Source organism: Hyperoodon ampullatus (assembly GCF_949752795.1).
Source record: "Hyperoodon ampullatus genome assembly, chromosome: 5".
Taxonomy (NCBI): domain Eukaryota; kingdom Metazoa; phylum Chordata; class Mammalia; order Artiodactyla; family Ziphiidae; genus Hyperoodon; species Hyperoodon ampullatus.
Window position 1 is genome coordinate 34,417,805 of NC_136918.1, and position 19,988 is coordinate 34,437,792.

Below are 19,988 nucleotides of genomic sequence, written 5' to 3' on the forward strand. Positions count from 1 at the left end.
AAACAGTATACCTGTGACCTAGGTTTTAAAGTTTTTCTCCTCAGTTACCTGTCTTCCACCTGCTACTTCCTCTCATGCTTTCTTCATTTCCTAAACGCAAGTTATCAGATTTTTACACTGGACTTTCCTGAGGAGGCTCTATCAGATAAGCTTGTAAACACCCATTTATAGCTTTCAAACACTAAAAACACTAACATTTTAAACTGAGCCTATGCCTAGAATCACATTTCTTGTTAAAAGTTCAGCATTAAGGATTTACTTAATCCTTAAACTCTGGAGGATTAACCTAATATTATTTGAAAAATGAACCAAGTTCAGATATTCCCATAAACCTTAAACCCCCAAACTGGAATTCTAATAATTTTTTTATATCCCTAATGAAGAAAAGTCAATTGCACTTATTACATCAACACTATTAAAGAATAAGTGACAGCAACAAAGGGACCTACTTCAAATCTTGAAGACCAAGATTTACCATGGCAAAGTGTAAAAAGTTGGGCAAAGGTGATGAGATCCTAAATACCACTATCATAAAAATAATCAATTTCTATCTTTCCGCCTTCTTTCTGCTGCATGAGAAACCAAAGAAGTCAAATAGAGAATTGTTCTGTCTGGGCCAACCATGAAATCTTTAAGAACATATAGGTATAGTCCCTGTTATTCTTTCAGGGCATTGTTTATACATGTTTAAAAAAAAAACAACTTCAAAAATAAAAAATAAGAATTATTTAGCCTTGTGAATATTTTGAAATAAAGTTTCTTGAATTTCTGTGATGCACTCTTCAAAGAATTCGATTTTTAAAAGAGTCATCACTCAAAAGTCCCTTTGACATGGGACCTATCCCACAGTTACAAAGCGGCTTCCTCCTTTGTTGAAAGTGAGAGTGGCTCTTTGTTCCTTCAGGATCCCAAATCGCTCATTCAAAGTCATCCCTGTCTAGAGAAAACGAAACAAAACAAAAATTAACAACTTGACTGTAAGCCACATTTGCTTTGGAACAATAATGGGATCATAATGGTGATTCATAGTAAAAACAGCTAACATTTCCTGAATATTTATATGTATGAACTCCTTTAATTCTAACAAACACCATATGAAATAGGTGAATTTAGTGAAGTTTAGAGAAGTTAGTTAAGTTGCCTACTTGTAGCTTTAGAATTGAGACTGACTCAGAAACCCTATCTCCTAACCATTATAATATTATGTACTATATAAAACACATATACTGTAATGCTTACAAGTTATATACCCAAAGATTTCTCTATCTGAATTATTTTTAGGGTCTGCAAACACTGCCACCAACTCTTGTGATGCCTCTGATAAAAGTTATTTAGATATGTGAATATTCTGAAACAAATTTTCTTGAATTTCTGAGTTCATTACAAATACTTAAATCAAATTCAAATCAAAATCTGGTTTGATTAATAGCAGAAAAAGCACCCCAATTATACTTCATTTCTGAAAGGAAAGTAACAAGTGACAAAATAAAATAAAAATCAGCAAAATAAATTTGGTAGAATTTCCTTCCATACAGAAATTCTTATCTTCAGTTCCAAAGATTCTTATGTCAATGGACACACAAAAAAAATTTGACAAAATGCAACAAATAAAAATTCTCAGCAAATTAAAAATAGAAGGGAACTTCCTCAGCCTGATAAAAACAACCTACTGCTAACATCATGCTTAATGGTGAAAAACTTAATGCTTTCTCCTCAAGCCTGGGAACAAGGCAAGCAAACATGCTCTCAACACAGAAATGAAGGTCCTAGCCATTATAATAAAGAAGAAAAAGAAAAGGTTTAAAGATTGGAAAGAAACTCTAAAATCCTAAGTAATCTATAAAATTACTAAAAGTAGTAAGTGAATTTTAGCAAGATTACAAGATACAAGGTTAATACAAAAACTGTCAAAACCATGGTGAGATATACCACTTCACCTGCATCTGAATGTCTAAAATCAAACGACAGATAATAACAAATGTTGGCAAGGACATGGAAATATTTAGAACCCTCTTACATGCTGGTAGGAATGGTTCTGCAGCTACTTCTCCAGAAAACAATCTGGTACTTCCTCAAAGGTTAAACACAGAATTACAATATTAACTAGCAATCCACTCTTAGGTATTTACCAAGGAGAAATAAAAACATATACTCATATACAAACACACAAATGTATGTGAATGTACAGGTTTTTGTGTGAGCATATGTACATGAATGTTCAGAGGAGCATTATTCACAATAGACAAAGAATGGAAACAATCCAAATGTCCATCAACTGATAAATAAAACATAGTATATCCATATGGTGGAATGTTATTCAGCAATTAAAAAAAAAAACCAAAAACTGATATTCATTATAGATAAACCATGAAAACACTATGCTAACTGAAAGAAGCCCATCACAAAAGTTCACATATTATATGATCCCATTCACATGAAATGTCCGAAATAGGCAAATCCAGAAACAGAAAATAGATAGACCAGTGGTTTCCTGGGGTTGAGGAACATTAGGACATCCTATTTAATTCATTATATAACATTTGTTTTGTTAATTAAAATGTTTTCAGTGAACAGCCCAGAGAAATACAGGGGAAAAAAATTTACCTGTTTTCCAACACTATTTATGTCAAATTGAAGGGGGACACCTTTAGGAACTTTCTTTACATCAGATTGCTCCCGTTTTGTCAAGAATGAGGGCACAGCAGTACGAGTCAATCGTGGTTTCTGAGTTCTACCAGAAAAGAATTAAAAAGAGACCAGTTTAACAATCAAAAGAAGAAAAATAAATCATTTGGTACATAAGACATTTTGACTTGTACACATGTTCAAATGTATGAAGGCTACTTTACATTCTCAAAAGAAAAAAAAAAACCCAAAACTGGTTCTTTTTAAAGTATAGTTATTTACAATATTGTGTTAGTTTCAGGTGTAGAGCATAGTGATTCAGTATTTCCAGATTATATTCCATTATAGGTTGTTACAAGATAATGGGTATAATTCCCTGTGCTACACAGTAAACCCTCATTGCTTATCTATTTTATATATAGTAATTTGTACATTAATCCCAAACGCCTGATTTTTTCCTTCTCCCTTCTCTCTCCCCTTTTGAGTCTGTTTCTGCATTGTATATACATTCATTTGTATTATTTTTTATAATAGATTCCACATATAAGTGATATCATATAGTATTTGTCTTTCTCTGACTTATTTCACTAAGCATAACATTCTCTAGGTCCATCCAGGTTGCTGCAAATAACAGCATTTCATTCTTTTTTATGGCTAATATTCCACTGTACACATGTATACATACATATATGTATGTATACATGTATACACATATGCACACATACATGTACACACACATATATATACACACATCTTCTTTATCCATTCATGTCTTGACTACTGTAAATAGTGCTGTTATGAACATTGGGATGCACATCTTTTTTTTTTTTTTTTTTTTTGTGGTACGCGGGCCTCTCACTGTTGTGGCCTCTCCCGTTGAGGAGCACAGGCTCCAGACACGCAGGCTCAGCGGCCATGGCTCACGGGCCCAGTCGCTCCGCGGCATGTGGGATCCTCCCAGACCGGGGCACGAACCCATGTCCCCTGCATCGGCAGGCAGACTCTCAACCACTGCGCCACCAGGGAAGCCCTGCACATATCTTTTTGATTTAGTGTTTTCGTTTTCTCCAGCTACCTACTCAGGAGTGGAACTGCTGGATATTGTAGTTCTATTTTTAGTTTAGTTTTTTTTTAAATTTATTTTATTTTTGGCTGCATCGGGTCTTAGTTGCAGCATGAGGGATCTTCACCACGGCACACGGGATCTTTTGTTGCAGTGTGCGGGTTTCTCTCTTTAGTTGTGGTGCATGGGCTCCAGAGTGGGTGGGCTTTCTAGTTGCGGCACACGGGCTCTCTAGTCGTGGCTCGTGTGCTCAGTAGTTGCAGTGTGCTTGGGCTTAGTTGCCCCACAGCATGTGGGATCTTAGTTCCCTGACCAGGGATCAAACCCACGTCCCCTGCATTGGAAGGCAGGTTCTTAACCACTGGCCCACCAGGGAAGTCCCTATTTTTAGTTTTTAAGAAACCTCTATACTGTTTTCCACAGTGGATGCACCAATTTACATTCTCACCAACAGTATCACAACGGTTTCCTTTTCTCCACATCCTCTCCGACATTTGTTATTTGTAGACTTTTTGATGACAGCCATTCTGACAGGTGAAGTGATACCTCATTGTAGTTCTGATTTGCATTTCTCTAACAATTAGCACTGTTGAGCATCTTTTCATGTGCCTGTTAGCCATCTGTATGTCTTCTTTGGAAAAATGTCTACTCAGGTCTTCCGCCCACCTTTTTTTTTTTTTTTTTTTTTTTTTTTTGCGGTAGGCGGGCCTCTCACTGCTGCGGCCTCTCCCCTTGCGGAGCACAGGCTCCGGAGCACAGGCTCAGCGGCCATAGCCCACGGGCCCAGCCGCTCCGCGGCACGTGGGATCCTCCCAGACCGGGGCACGAACCCGCGTCCCCCGCATCGGCAGGCGGACTCCCAACCACTGCGCCACCAGGGAAGCCCATCTGCCCACCTTTTGATTGGATTATTTGTTTTCTTGATATTGAGTTGTATGAACTGTTTGTATATTTTGTATATTAACCTGTTGTCAGTCACATCATTTGCAAATATTTTCTTGCATTCTGTAGGTTGTCTTGATTTTGTTGATGGCTTCCTTTGCTGTGCAAAAGCTTTTAAGTTAAACTAGGTCCCATTTGTTTATTTTTGTTCTTATTTCTTTGGGCTTGGAAGACTGATCCAAGAAAATACTGCTATGATTTATGTCAGGGTGTTTTCCCTTTTTTCTCTTCTAGGAGTTTTATTGTTTCATGTCTTACATTTAGGTCTTTAGACCATTATGAGTTTTTTTTTTTTAACATCTTTATTGGAGTATAATTGCTTTACAATGGTGTGTTAGTTTCTGCGTTATAACAAAGTGAATCAGCTATACATATACATATATCCCCTTATCTCCTCCGTCTTGCGTCTCCCTCCCAGCCTCCCTATCCCACCCCTCTAGGTGGACACAAAGCACCGAGCTGATCTCCCTGTGCTATGCGGCTGCTTCCCACTAGCCATCTATTTTACATTTGGTAGTGTATATATATCCATGCCACTCTCTCACTTAATCCCAGCTTACCCTTCCCCCTCCCCATGTTCTCCAGTCCATTCTCTAGGTCTGCATCTTTATTCCTGTCCTGCCCCTAGGTTCTTCAGAACCACTTTTTTAAGATTCCATATATATGTGTTAGCACACAGTATTTGTTTTTCTCTTTCTGACTTACGTCAGTCTGTATGACAGTCTCTAGGTCCAACCACCTCACTACAAATAACTCAATTTCGTTTCTTTTTATGGCTGAGTAATATTCCATTGTATGTATGTGCCACATCTTCTTTATCCATTCATCTGTCGATGGACACTTAGGTGGCTTCCATGTCCTGGTTATTGTAAATAGAGCTGCAATGAACATCGTGGTACATGACTCTTTTTGAATTATGGTTTTCTCAGGGTATATGCCCAGCAGTGGGATTGCTGGGTCATATGGTAGTTCTATTTTTAGTTTTTTAAGGAACTGCCATACTGTTCTCCATAGTGGCTGTTAACAATTTACATTCCCACCAACAGTGCAAGAGTGTTCCCTTTTCTCCACATCCTCTCCAGCATTTATTGTTTGTAGATTTTTTGATGATGGTCATTCTGACTGGTGTGAAGTGATACCTCATTGTAGTTTTGATTTGCATTTCTCTAATGATTAGTGATCTTGAGCATCCTTTCATGTGTTTGTTGGCAATCTGTGTATTTTCTTTGGAGAAATGTCTATTTAGGTCTTCTGGCCATTTTTGGATTGGGCTGTTTTTTTGATATTGAGGTGCATGAGCTGCTTGTATATTTTGGACATTAATCCTTTGTCAGTTGCTTCATTTGCAAGTATTTTCTCCCATTCTGAGGGTTGTCTTTTCGTCTTGTTTATGGTTTCCTTTGCTGTGCAAAAGCTTTTCAGTTTAATTAGGTCCCATTTGTTTACTTTTGTTCTTATTTCTTTTGGCTTCGGAGACTGATCCAAGAAAATACTGCTATGATTTATGTCAGGGTGCTTCGCCTTTTTTCTCTTCTAGGAGTTTTATTGTTTCGTGTCTTACATTTAGGTCTTTAGACCATTATGAGTTTATTTTTGTATATGGTGTGAGGGAATGTTCTAACTTCATTGTTTTACATGTGGCTGTCCAGTTTTCCTAGCACCACTTGTTGAAGAGACTGTCTTTTCTCCATTGTACATTCTTACCTCCTTTGTCATAGATTAATGGACCATAGGTACATGGCTTTTATTTCTATTCTGATCCATTGATCTATGTGTCCTTTTTTGTGCCAGTATCATGCGGTTTTGGCTACCGTAGTATTGTAGTATAGTCTGAAGTCTGGTAGGCTCATACCTCCAGCTTTGTTCTTTTTTCCTCAGCAGTTGCTTTGGTAATTTGGGGTCTTTTGGGGTCCCATATGAATTTTAAGATTGTTTGTTTTAGTTTTGTGAAAAATGTCCTGGGTATTTTGATAGGGATTGCATTAAACCTCTAGATTGCTTTCGGTAATATGGTCATTTTAATAATATTAATTCTTCCAATCTGAGAGCATGGGATTATCTTTCTATTTCTTTGAATAATCTTCAATTTCCTTCATCAACGTTTTACAGTTTTCAGCATATAGGTCCTTCACCTCCTTGGTTAAGTTTATTTCTAGGTATTTTTCAAATGCAATTTTTTTTTTTTTTTTGCGGTATGCGGGACTCTCACTGTTGTGGCCTCTCCCGTTGCGGAGCATAGGCTCCAGACGCACAGGCTCAGCAGTCATGGCTCATGGGCCTAGCCGCCCCACGGCATGTGGGATCCTCCCAGACCAGGGCACGAACCCGTGTCCCCTGCATCGGCAGGCGGACTCTCAACCACTGCGCCACCAGGGAAGCCCTAAATGCAATTTTAAATGGGATTTTTTTTTTCTTTAACTTTCTCTTTCTGCTTTTCATTATAATGTATAGAAACACAACAGATTTCTGTATATAAATCTTGTATCCTGCAACCTTGCTGAATTCAAAAAAATACTTGGTTCTTGACTGACTAATCTAGAGACTAAAATTTATAAATCGCTCACAGAATACCTCTGTAAGTAGAACTACAAACTTTTTAACAATTTGGAAGGATTGGTGATTTCCAAGTCTTGATCTTCTACTAAAATAAAGCAACCTCTGAAATCTTAGAGAATCATCCTAGGTTTTCATTTCAATCATTAAAATGGCTAGATAGTTAAAAACAAAACTCCATAAACCTAGAAAGTTGAAAAAAAATTTTATTATTTTATTTTCTTTTTACAATATATTCATCACATCTCACAGAACTGATTTCATAACCTACTAATGGGCTACAAACATAATGTGAAAAATATCAGCACAGAGATATTTTCCTCTGCTGTGTTAGAAGCTTGAGTAAGTCTGCATGAATTTCCAAGAAACTAGCCAATCTGCTAGACTACTGGCTGATACAGGACTTTCTTTAAATTTTAAGTATAGAGCTTAGATTTTCATTCCTGATACTTTTTGATGGGAAAAATTTAAGAGTGCCAGTTATGGTGTGGTCTATGGCTAGGTCAACTATCAGGTTGAATTTGATGATACGGTTTTAGAACTTTCTTGAAATGCATCCTTGACCTCCGGCCCTGTGCTTTAAGTCTCACATCTTGCCTGTCAAATCGGGGTTCAGTTCACCCCCCATCCCCTAGGCAACATCACTTCCGGCTTCAACCTAGAAAGTTTATAATGCAATACATATAACGGAATGGTTAACTAAATTAAGGTCATCTAGATAAAATAATACATTATGAAGCCTTTAAATAGAAGGTAGATCTGTATGTAATGAAAAGTAAAGAAGTCCAAAGCATACTGGGGGGAGGGGGAGAAGGGAGCAAGTATGCATGGTATTATCTCATTTATGATTATACACAAGAAATAGATGTACATAGTATGTTATATGGGCACCAATTTTTAAAATAAATATATGAAATTGTTAAAAGTGGTTACTTCGGAGCTGTAGAACCAGGAATCAGGGAGCTTTTACTTTTAACTTTATTTTTGATTTTTTTGTTTTTTGGGGGGCCATGCTGTGTAGCTTGAGGGATCTTAGTTCTCCACCCAACAAGGATTGAACCTGGGCCTCAGCAGTGAAAGCGCCTGCTGAGCCCTAACCTCTGGACCACTAGGGAATCCCCTACCTTTAATTTTGTATTATACTATTTCCACTTTATACCACAAGTATTACTTTTATCCTTGTCTCAGTTTATCCTAACGTGAACATCATACTCTGAAGAGAAGTCAAATATTTTTCTATTATCTTATACAGAGAAGTTATAATTTTTGCAAAATAAAAAAAAGACTTACACTGGGCACTGCACTGCTCCTGGATTATCAATGGATACAGTCAAAATTCCTCCATTTGTAGTAGAAGTCCGCCACCTAGTTTCAAAAAACCAAAAATTTCATTAAAATGACAGCTTATGAATCCTATAGTGTATTCCACATTAAAACATACATTTTAAAGTAGCCATTACTTTTTCTTAGTTTTTTAGGAAATACAGACACCTGGACCCCACCATGATATAATTAATCAGCATCCTGGGTGTTAAGAACTAGACACCTGAATTTATTAAATATTTTTCAGTGTAACAAATATATGCACATAAAAAAATCAAATAATACAGAAAGGCTTCTAATAAGAAACAACAGTCCTTTACCCCACTATTCTCCCTTTCTGCTCCCCAGAGGCAGCACTTTTAACCTTTCCTGTTTTTCCTGCTTGCTAGTTAGTTACCTCCAGTTCACTAAACAAAATGCATGTGTAATACTATCTTGCTATGGTAAGGATTCGGCTCATTACACTATCCTCTAGTTTCTCTTCCTACCTCTAAATGTTTTGATGGCTATATCACTATTTTACCTCCATTACAACTTTAAATATACTAAAATCTCTTTTTTTAGTAGTGTCTCTTGACATTATCCCCTACCCACTTTGTATAAAAGGACAGTAGCATCTCTAATTCCTTCCCTCCACCTCTTCACCCATTTTGTACCTCTCACTTTTTATGTTTACTTTTATATTTACGTTGGTCAAAATCAGACATTTATATCACACTGTTACCAAATTAAGTATTTTGTGCTTTGCTCTATGGATTGATTCTTAAAGTTCAAAACAAATAAGCCGCATTTACATTATTACAATTATGTAAATACTGTTTATTGCAGAAGCAAATGGGTCATGATCATTATTTCCTTCCTTTTGGTTTCCAATGCCTGACTCCTGTGCAAAGGAATATTGCCAGCGTCAAGTTCAAATAGTTGCCTTTCTGACACGTCAATTGCTCAAAATCATGCCCATTATAGATGGCATCATATCTGGACCATGATCATGTTTTATATGCTTTGTTTTCACAGAAGTAGCCATAATTTTAAATGATTTAATTTTAAGACCTGATCATATTGATGGAGTAATACAACTCACACTTGGGGAGTGCAATTCTAACAGACAAAAATACATTCTTGAAAAAAACCTTCATGGGGTAAGGAGAAAAAAATAATATGTGAAAAGAAAACAGCCTATTGTTTTTAAAAATCTATAAATTTTCTAAAAGCGCTACTGGATTTTCTTCTATTTATTCCCTGAATTGGTTCATTTGTATGAAAGTAGTTATAAAAAAATAAAGAGCTGTTTCATTAAAAAGGAATATACAGGCAAGAAAAAAATTAAAATACAGAGTAATGTATTTGGTGCTAAAACTTATAACACTGACATGTGAAAATGAAAAAGGTTTTTGGGGAAAAAACAACATAGGATTTATTTATTTCAGGCTCAATGGTTAATTCACTTTGGGTCTCATTTAATTTCTTTTCGATTGGGGTACAAAGTAATTTGGGTCACTACTATTCTGGGAGTTTTGAAATGACATCTTGAAAAACAAATTGAAACTTACTGACGAGTTCTCTTTGCTACTACATCGTCTAGCAGTTGTTCTGAGTTCAACTGGGCCTGAACCTGAAGGGAAAAAAAAAGCAGTAGATCCCATAGAAAGCAGAGGATTTGAATCCAAAGAGCTACCCTGCTCTGTAACTTTATAACCCAGTGTGGTGTGTGAATGCAGGAGAGGGGCATGTGCCTATTCTGACAACACCTCTTTGTTCAGGTTCCTGTATCAGAACAAGTAGTAAAAACAAGTTTATTCCTAAATAACATGTTAAATTCTTATGACACTGGCACTGAGGACAACAAAATAAAATAGAAAAAAAAAAAGGAATTAATCTAATGTCATGTTCTCCATATTCTAAACCCAAACCCTACCTCAATCATGGGCCATGTCTATGATTGAGGATTACTAAAGGTGGATGTTCAGGATCGTTTGGGTAAAAAGAAAACACTACCAAGGGTTTTTTATACCTTCAGGCCTCTCCTGAAAAGAAAAGTTGCCTGACGAGTGTCTTTCTGATGACTTAATTTATTTCCACTCCTGGTAAAATTGGCTGGAATGTTATTTCTGCAACAAAAACATGTACACCATGAATAGTGTGGGCCACTTAACAACTTTCAAACACCTTGAAAAGATAAGCAAAAATATTTAAATTCATAGGATGAAAATCTGAGGTACACTAAACACAAAGACTCTGAATTATACCCTTGTTTACATGAAGCTATTGAGATCTGATTTACAAATACCTCCCTCTGTAGCAGACTACATAACAATGTGGTTAACTCTGACCTAATTTATCTTACAAATATTCAACTGTCTAATATTCTGACATATAAGGTCTCTTCTGAAGACACTGAAATAACATTTTTAATGCTACTTTCTAAATGTGGTAAAAGACATAAATGTACAGATTTATTAAAAGGATTAGTACAAAGAAAAGCACACCTAGGCACATCATGGTCAAACCGCTGAAAACCAAAAATGAAGAGAAAATCTTGAAATATAACATCTTCTCCAATTTTCTCTCCTTCACTCAGAAACCTTCATATATTAATATAAATCACACAGAAACTTACACTATTCTACTGTTTGCTCTCTCCTGCTTAGAACATTGTAATCTTAATTATATGTTTGACTTGACTTTCACCAATTCCTTTCTAGTTTTTATAGAAAGCTGGTAAAACATGAGAAAACAAATTTTCATTTCTGTCTACTTAATTTTATAAATAAATGTTTAACAGGTCACCTAATCTTACCTCCAATCTTATAGAGGCTCAAATGCAAAATTTCCCTGCCAGCCCAATTAACATGGGCTCATTAATGGTTCATGTAATTGACAAGCTCTTATTTGAGAAGTTTTCCTTTTCCAAAAAAGTACTCTGAAATGATTCCCAAAAGAAAAAGAGATGATAGTTGAATAAAGCTGCAATTGTAGCCATTCCACTTATACAAAAGCTTCATTTCAGGGTTTTTTTGCTTTGAATTATCTTCCATAAAAGATGAATAAAAGGCATTTGAAACTGAAATAATAAGAAAACTTCGCAGCCTGTCAACTACTCTATCCTTACAGAGAACAGAATACCATAACGATAGGCCACAATTTTTAAGTTTTGTTATACTTTTTTTTAAAATTTATTTATTTGGTTGTGCCGGGTCTTAGTTGGGCAGGTGGGCTCCTTATTTGCAGCAGGCGGGCTCTTTAGTTGTGGCATGCAAACTCTGAGTTGTGGCATGCATATGGGATCTAGTTCCCTGACCAGGGATCAAACCCGGGTCCCCTGCATTGACAGCGTGGAGTCTTAACCACTGAGCCACCAGGGAAGCCCTGTTATATCTTTTTTAAATTAATAGAAAAATAATTTCAGCTTACGAAGCATTAATGCAAAATTCTTTCAGGTTTGCTTTTCCCACAAATAACATACACTGTTTTATTAAGAGCCATTGAGACTATATAACAAATTCAGCTTTCAGAATTCTCAATTTTGAATAATTCTGGAAGATTTTTTTTTTTAATTTATTCATTTTATTTACTTATTTTTGTCTGCATTGGGTCTTCATTGCTACGGGTGGGCTTCTCATTGTGGTAGAACACAGGCTCAGCTGTTCCATGGCATGTGGGATCTTCCCGGACCAGGGCTCAAACCCACATCCCCTGCACCGGCAGGCAGACTCCCAACCACTGTGCCACCAGGGAAGTCCCTGGAAGATGTGTTTTTACCAAAATGATCACCTTTTGCAATTTTACTCTATATGTCAAGAAACAGAAAGACCCAGAGTTATGCTTTTTTAAAACGTTTACAATCAGTTAAATTCATCAATAACACTGGTTCTAAGAGATAAGGAAGTTATTACTGAATACTTCCATATTGGATTTTCAAACAGACATCCCAAATATCTGTCTTGAAAATGACCAGATACCTATAAACATCACTGCAAACTCTCAGTGCAAGAAGTCCATCTTTATTTATGATGTATAACATAACACTGTCATATATTTGAGTACTTACTTTCTATTTAACTGGTTAGGTCTCTTGAGAGCTGCAACTGGTTTTCTCTGTACTTCATTTTGTCTCAGAAGGTTTGCCTTCCTTTTTAACGCTGGAAAATATCGCTCTATATTCTTTCAGAAAGCAAGAAACTATGTTAATTAGATTGCTTTTTGCTCTATACCCTACTACAATAAACATTTCTGAGGCAGAATGGACAGGGACTGACCACTGCTTAGATGTACAGGTTGTGCTAAAACAACATGAATATTTCCTGTCTAAGCGACGAAAAAGATAACTACATTATACTTAAAATACTTGCAACAAAAGAAGAATTCAAACAGAAGAATGAATTTTTTTCTATTTTGGTTATGTTCAGTTTGAGGTATTCTGAGGGGTGCATAGGTGATGAGGAAACATGGCTCTGGAGCTCAAGAGAAGAACCCTCTAGAGAGCCAGAAATGTAAATTAGGGAATCTTTTATATAAATATGATTTTGATATCAAGTGAAGAGATAAGACAGCCAAGATCCAAAACAAATGTGTGAGAAGGAAAAAGGGAGGTTGTGATAGCAAAGAAGTCTGAGTAGAAAAACAAGAATTAAGAAAATTCAATGTCATAGAAAATAAGCACATGAAATGTCCACTTTTTCTCCCTCTACATATATAAATTCAGTCCATCATTAAAGCCTAATTCAGGTTTCCATATTTCCCATGAAGCCCTTTCTAAAGTCTCTGACAATATGGACTATATCTTTTATTTAATCTGGATTCTCTTATATTTTGAGAATCTGACAAAGGATTAATCTCCAAAATATACAAACAGCTCATGCAGCTCAATATCAAAAAAATAACCCAATCAATAAATGGGGGGAAGATCTAAATAGACATTCTCCAAAGAAGATATACAGATGGCCAAAAAGCACATGAAAAGATGCTCAACATCGCAAATTATTAGAGAAGTGCAAATCAAAACTACAATGAGGTATCACCTCACACCAGTCAGAATGGCCATCATCAAAAAATCTACAAACAATAAATGCTGGAGCAGGTGTGGAGAGAAGGGACCCCTCTTGCACTGTTGGTGGGAATGTAAATTGATACAGCCACTATGGACAACAGTATGGAGGTTCCTTAAAAAACGAAAAATAGAACTACCATACGACCCAGCAATCCCACTACTGGGTATATAACCTGAGAAAGCCATAATTCAAAAAGAGTCATGTACCACAATGTTCACTGCAGCTCTATTTACAATAGCCAGGACACGGAATCAACGTAAATGTCCATTGACAGAGGAATGGATAAAGAAGATGTGCTATATATATACAATAGAATATTACTCAGCCATAAAAAGGAATGAAATAGTGCCATTTGCAGAGACATGGGTAGACCCAGAGACTGTCATACAGAGTGAAGTGAGTCAGAAAGAGAAAAACAAACATCATATAATATCTCTTATGGGCTTCCCTGGTGGCGCAGTGGTTGGGAGTCCGCCTGCCGATGCAGGGGACATGGGTTCGTGCCCCGGTCCGGGAGCATCCCACATGCCGCGGAGCGGCTGGGCCCGTGAGCCATGGCCACTGAGCTTGCACATCCAGAGCCTGTGCTCCGCAACGGGAGAGGCCGCGGCGGTGAGAGGCCCGCGTACCGCAAAAAAAAAAAAAAAAAAAACAAAGAAAAAAAAAATCTCTTATATGTGGAATCTAGAAGAATGGTACAGATGAACTTATCGGCAAAGCAGAAATAGAGTCCAGATGTAGAGAACAAACTTATGGTTACCAAGGAGGGGAAGGGGGGAATGGGACGAATTGGGAGATTGGGATTGACATATATATACCACTAAGTATAAAACAAATAACTAATGAGAACCTACTGTTTAGCACAGAGACATCTGGACTCAGTGATCTGTGGTGACCTAAACGGGAAGGAAATCTAAAAAACAGTGGAGATATGTATACCTGTAACTGATTCACTTTACTGTACAGCAGAAACTAACACAACGTTGTAACGCAACTATACTCCAATAAAAGTTAAAAAAAAAAAAAAAAGAATATGAGAAGTATCCCATAAATATCGACTGACTAAAAACCACAAAAATTACGATAGTCTTCGTTTTCATGAATGTTTGGAAAATAAGTAAATGGAGGAATAAAGAATATTAAGAGTACAGAAGAAATGCTATGAAATCAGACTAATGATGGCCCATTCCGAGCTTTGTATTTTGTCTTTAATAAAAATACCAAGGCTCATTTTATAGGTAAATGTAAAAGTTCCTTCTATGATGCTACTGTCACATGTTGTTTTCCTTCAAATTACCTGCCATATTATAATCATATAGTTATTTGTGTGATAAATTATTTAATATTTATTTGAGTTCTCCATGAAGACAGGGATTTTCTATTGAGTTACTGCAGAATCCCTTGCGTCTAGGACATACTGAGCATTCAGTCAACATGAATTAAATGATGAATACATGGACAAGAACTTTAACAATCCATTAATATATGGGGAATTTGTGTTCCATGAATCTAAGGTTTGTACATGTGTATAAAAGTGTTTACAAAAAATACCTAAGGATAAGTTTTTCTTACAGAATTTTGAGATAAAAAATTATTCCTTGAAGGAAAGAAATTAAGGTAGTTTATTTTTAATGCTATTTTATTAAAGTAATATTTACATACAATAAAATTTTAAGTGTACAGTTTGATGAAGTTGGGTAATTACATGTAATCATGCAACCACATCATAATCAAGATATAAAAGAGTACCCTCACCCTTAAAAGTTTCCCTGTGCCCCCTTGCAGTCAATTTCCTTCCCCCACCTGACTCTAACCCCAGGCAGTGACTGATCTGTCACTATAGTTTAGCCTTTTCTACAATTTCAAATCAACAGAATCATAGTCCATAGTGTTTTGTGTTTGTGTTCTTTTGCTTAGCATGATATTTTGAGATGTACCCACACTGTCTTGCGCATTAACATTTATTCCTTTTTTATTGCTGAATAGAATTCCATAGTATGAAGATAAGGTATTTATAAAATGTCAAAATCAGACAAAAGATCAAAACTACCCATTAGCAGAAGGTAACTGCTATATATGCAGCAAAAACAAAAAAATTTTTAAGTTCACAGAAGTACTAAATGGTTTAGTATTATTAGTCAAGTTAAAAGTTCTACAAAACATAACACACCCTCAGTTTTAGGAAACTGTGAACCTAAAATAGAAAAGTTACAGTATTGACATTGACAAGGTTATATATTCCAGTAGAAGAATCCCTTACGAACTTTTACTTGGCAGATATTTTAAGCTGACTTTCTCTAAACAAAAGAAAATTCATTCTTAGAGACAACCATTCCCCTCCAGGCACAGCCATATGCTCTCTCAGTAAATACTAGTAATGTAAATGAGTGTGCTATCTTTCCCACTTAGTAATTCACTTCATAGGTAAGAAAATGTACATTTTTATTGAAATAAAATCTCACTAATTCATATAAACTGTGGAAAGGAAGAGAAAAAGTAACAAAATGTCTAATTGTGGTCAGGACTTTTTTTTAAGGTATAGAATTTCTAAGTATATGCAGCAATTCAAGGACAATTAACTTACTTAGGTAATTTGTTTAATGAATAGAAAAGGATGGTGTAAGTTACTTATATGTAAAAAGAAATTTTCTAAACTGCCAGAAAATGATCTGCTTCCCAAGTACCACAGTCGATTCTCTTGAGACATTAATCTGTATTCAGGTTGAGAGAAAGGTTCTTAAGAAACAGCAAATTTCAAACCATACCTTTTCCAAAATCATTCAAACTTTAAATAAAAAGATCTTACCATTCAGCACATTCTCTTTCAATTTTCACTATTTTTAAACAACTCAAAAGACTACCACATGTGGTAACTTAAAATTTTTACTGGAGCAAGTTCTGTAATAAAGTTTTAGAGAATAGCTGCTGGTGATAGCAGAATTGAAAAGATAAGGGGTGAAGACAGTTGTGGTTAACCAGAATACAGATACTTAAGACAATTTAAGAAATGAATGTCCTGAATTTTTGTATTAAAATATGTATTACTTTCATAATCAGAGAAACAAAAGGGGTTAAAAAACAGCAGGGTGGAACATTAAATTCCTTGGTGGCTCAGACTTACTAAACATAAGAAGTTAAAGAAAAACCATTTGTGAAACTATTTTAAGTAATGCTTTATACAGCCAATTCAAAAATTACTCATTGAGATGTAATTAAAAATTCAGTTAAGATTTGAAAAGTAGTTAATTTATGGTGGGTAAATAATTGTAACTCTAATTAAAAGTATCAACTAGGGGAGATAGGTATCCGCCCAAGAGAAGTGAAAACCTGTGTCCATACAGACTTACAGGCAATGTTCACAGCAACATATTCACAATACCCAAAAAAGTGGAAAAAACCAAAATGTCGTCCATCAACTGGTGAATGGGTAAACAAAATATCCATACAATGAAATATTATTCACTAATAAAAAGAGATGAAGTACTGAGACATGCTACAACATGATGAACCTCAAAAGTATTATGGCTGAATGCCAGCCCACATACTATCGTATGATTCCATTTACAGGCATACCTCGGAGTTACTGGGGATTTGGTTCCAGACCACTGCAATAAAGCAAATATCGCAATAAAGTGAGTCACATGAATTTTTGGTTTCCCACTACATATAAAAATTTATATTTATGCTATATTGTAGCCTATTAAGTGTGCCACAGCATTATGCCTAAAAAAACTACGTACATACCTTAATCTAAAAATGCTTTATTGCTAAAAAATGCTACGCATCATCTCAGACTTCAGCGAGTTGTGATCTTTTTGCAATAATACCATCAAAGATCACTGATAACCGTAACAAATATAATGATGAAAAAGTTTGAAATATTGCGAGAATTACCAAAATGTGACACAGAGACACAAAGTGAGCAAATGCTGTTGGAACAACGGCACCAACAGACTTGCTCAGTGCAGGGTTGCCAAAAATATTCTATTTCTAAAAAGACGCAGTATCTGTGAAGCACAATAAAGTGAAGTACAATAAAACAAGGTATGCCTGTATATGAAATATGCCAGAAAGGCAAATTTATAAAATATCTACAGCAAGTAGATTAGTGGTTGCCTGGGGCATATCACACGGTATGACTATGAATGGACTTGAGATTTTTTTTTTAGAGTGATAGAAATGATCTAAAATTAATTACTGTGATGATTGTTCAACTCTGTAAATTTTCTAAAATTCACTGAGTTGTACACTTAAAACAAATGAATTTTATAGTATAAAATTATACATCAATAACCTGTTAAAAACTGCAGACACACACACACAGACACACACACACACAGGGAAAGTCAAGAACCTGTAAAAAAAATTTTATATTTCAGAATGTGGAAATTTAGGTATTCTTCATGAATGACAATAATTTTTATTTAATTATTGAATTTTGTATATAAGCCCCAAAGTACTATATTTAAAAAACCCAAAATATTCAAATAAAATGCTCTCTCAAGCTCATTAACAGAAATATTAGTACGAATAAAGGAAAAGGGTTTCTTTCTTTTTTTAAATTGAAGTATGGTTGATTTACATATTGTGTTCGTTTCAGGTGTAGAGCGAAGTGATTCAGTCATAAATATATATATATTTCAGATTATTTTCCATTATAGGTTATTATAAGATGCTGAATATAGTTCCCTGTGATAATACAGTAAATCCTTGTTGCTTATCTATTTCACATATAGTAGTTTGTATCTGTCAATCCCATACTCCTAATTTATCCCTCCCCCCTCCCCATCCCCTTTGGTAACTGTAAGTTTGTTTTCTATGTCTGTTGAGTCTGTTTCTGTTTTGAATACAGATTCATTTGTAAAGAAAAGAGTTTCTGACTCAGGATTAGCCATTATCCTACCTTGTCACTTAGAGGTGGTCGATTCATAGGACTAATTCCTTTTCGAATTCCAGTTGCTTTTCTAGCTGCAAGGCCAGTGATAACTCCATAAGGACGTCTCTTTCCAGGCATCACTCTTCCTCTACGGCTCAGACTATTCTTACCAAAACCTGGAGGAGAGGAGGAAAAAAAAAAAAAATCAATCTAAGACTGCAACTGAGTGGCACACAGGTCACAGGATACTCTATTTCTTAAGTAGGGTGGAGGATATGAGAGTTTTTTTCATTTATTATTATTCATATAATATTTCTTATATTTTTATTATTATATTACCATTTATATACACTTCTTTAAAATTACATAAAATATTTCATATTTAAAGAGGCAATAAGCTGCACTGGAAAGGGTTCTGCTGCTGTAATGAACTGCAACGGACTAGAGGATTCTCACATTTCCCCCCAGCTATCCTCTCTTTGGCATTACTTTCTCAACAAACAGAACAGTCTCAACTTACCCTGTGCAGCATGGTAGCCACTAACCACATGTGGTTATTAAGTACTTGAAATATGAGTAGTCTGAATTGAGATGTAACAAAAGAATGTATAATATTTCATTAATAATTTTATATTAATCATATGTTAGAATATTTTAGATGTACTGCGTTAAATAAAATATATTATTAATATGTGGCTCACATTTTATTTGTTGGATGGCACTGATCCAGAGTGGAACCACTATCTCATCTCCTATTTTCTTACGATGTTGCAATCTGGCTTCTTTGTTTTCAGTCTTATTATATTCAAACTGCTTTTGCTAAAGTCTGCAGTGAACTCCAATGGATATATATTTTAATCTCTGTGGCATATGACATTACTGACTTTGCTTTTCCATTATGTATCTTACCTATTTAAATACTTATTTTCTAATTATGAAAAAGTAAACGTGCTCAGTACAGAAATCTTAAAAACATATGAAGTACAAATAAGAATATAAAAGCCACCACCATTAGCCCACCACTTAGAGACAACAACTACTAACATTTTATATATTTTTCTAGTCTTTTACTTGTATACATACATTTCAAATTAACACTTTTAGTTTCAACTGTTTTTAAGCAACTCAAAAGACTATCGCATGAGGTAATTCACAATTTTGTAGTACCATGTGCCCAGAAAATGGACTCAGTCAATCTTCCAGCAACCACATTTCACTACTCCATATACTACTTTGTAGTCTACATTAATACTGTATTGTGAATATTAATCCTATGTCTTTAATATTCATACTAATCATTTTAGTTACTTCTAATGTTACACTATTATAGATAACATTGCAATAACACTACAGATAACATTTTTATACACATCCATGATATTTCGTCAATATATAAATTTCCAAAGATCAAAATGCTGTATCAAAGAGTAAAGCAAATTCTAAAGAATTTTGATTCATATTGTAAAAAATCCCCTCCAGAACGACTATATTTATTTATATTCCCAGGAACATAAGGGTGCCACTTTTTCCGTATCATTGACAACTTTGAATATTA

At 35.3% G+C, this 19,988-nt stretch overlaps 1 protein-coding gene across 3 annotated transcripts in view; it reads right to left on the reverse strand.

Moving 5' to 3' along the window:
• Positions 1-838: 838 nt before the first annotated feature.
• Positions 839-19,988, reverse strand: part of FYTTD1 (forty-two-three domain containing 1) — a gene marked incomplete at both ends in the record, with an annotated part of 31,216 nt that continues 12,066 nt past the window's right edge. Inside the window, 7 exons of one of the 3 annotated variants that reach the window (XM_079704632.1) lie at positions 839-937; positions 2,605-2,731; positions 8,474-8,548; positions 10,060-10,121; positions 10,521-10,617; positions 12,558-12,670; positions 18,461-18,609. In XM_079704632.1, the coding sequence (XP_079560758.1) occupies positions 839-937; positions 2,605-2,731; positions 8,474-8,548; positions 10,060-10,121; positions 10,521-10,617; positions 12,558-12,670; positions 18,461-18,609 (722 nt within the window). The remainder of the gene's footprint in view (positions 938-2,604; positions 2,732-8,473; positions 8,549-10,059; positions 10,122-10,520; positions 10,618-12,557; positions 12,671-18,460; positions 18,610-19,988) is intronic. The other 2 variants (XM_079704634.1, XM_079704633.1) reach the window with 2 other exon arrangements.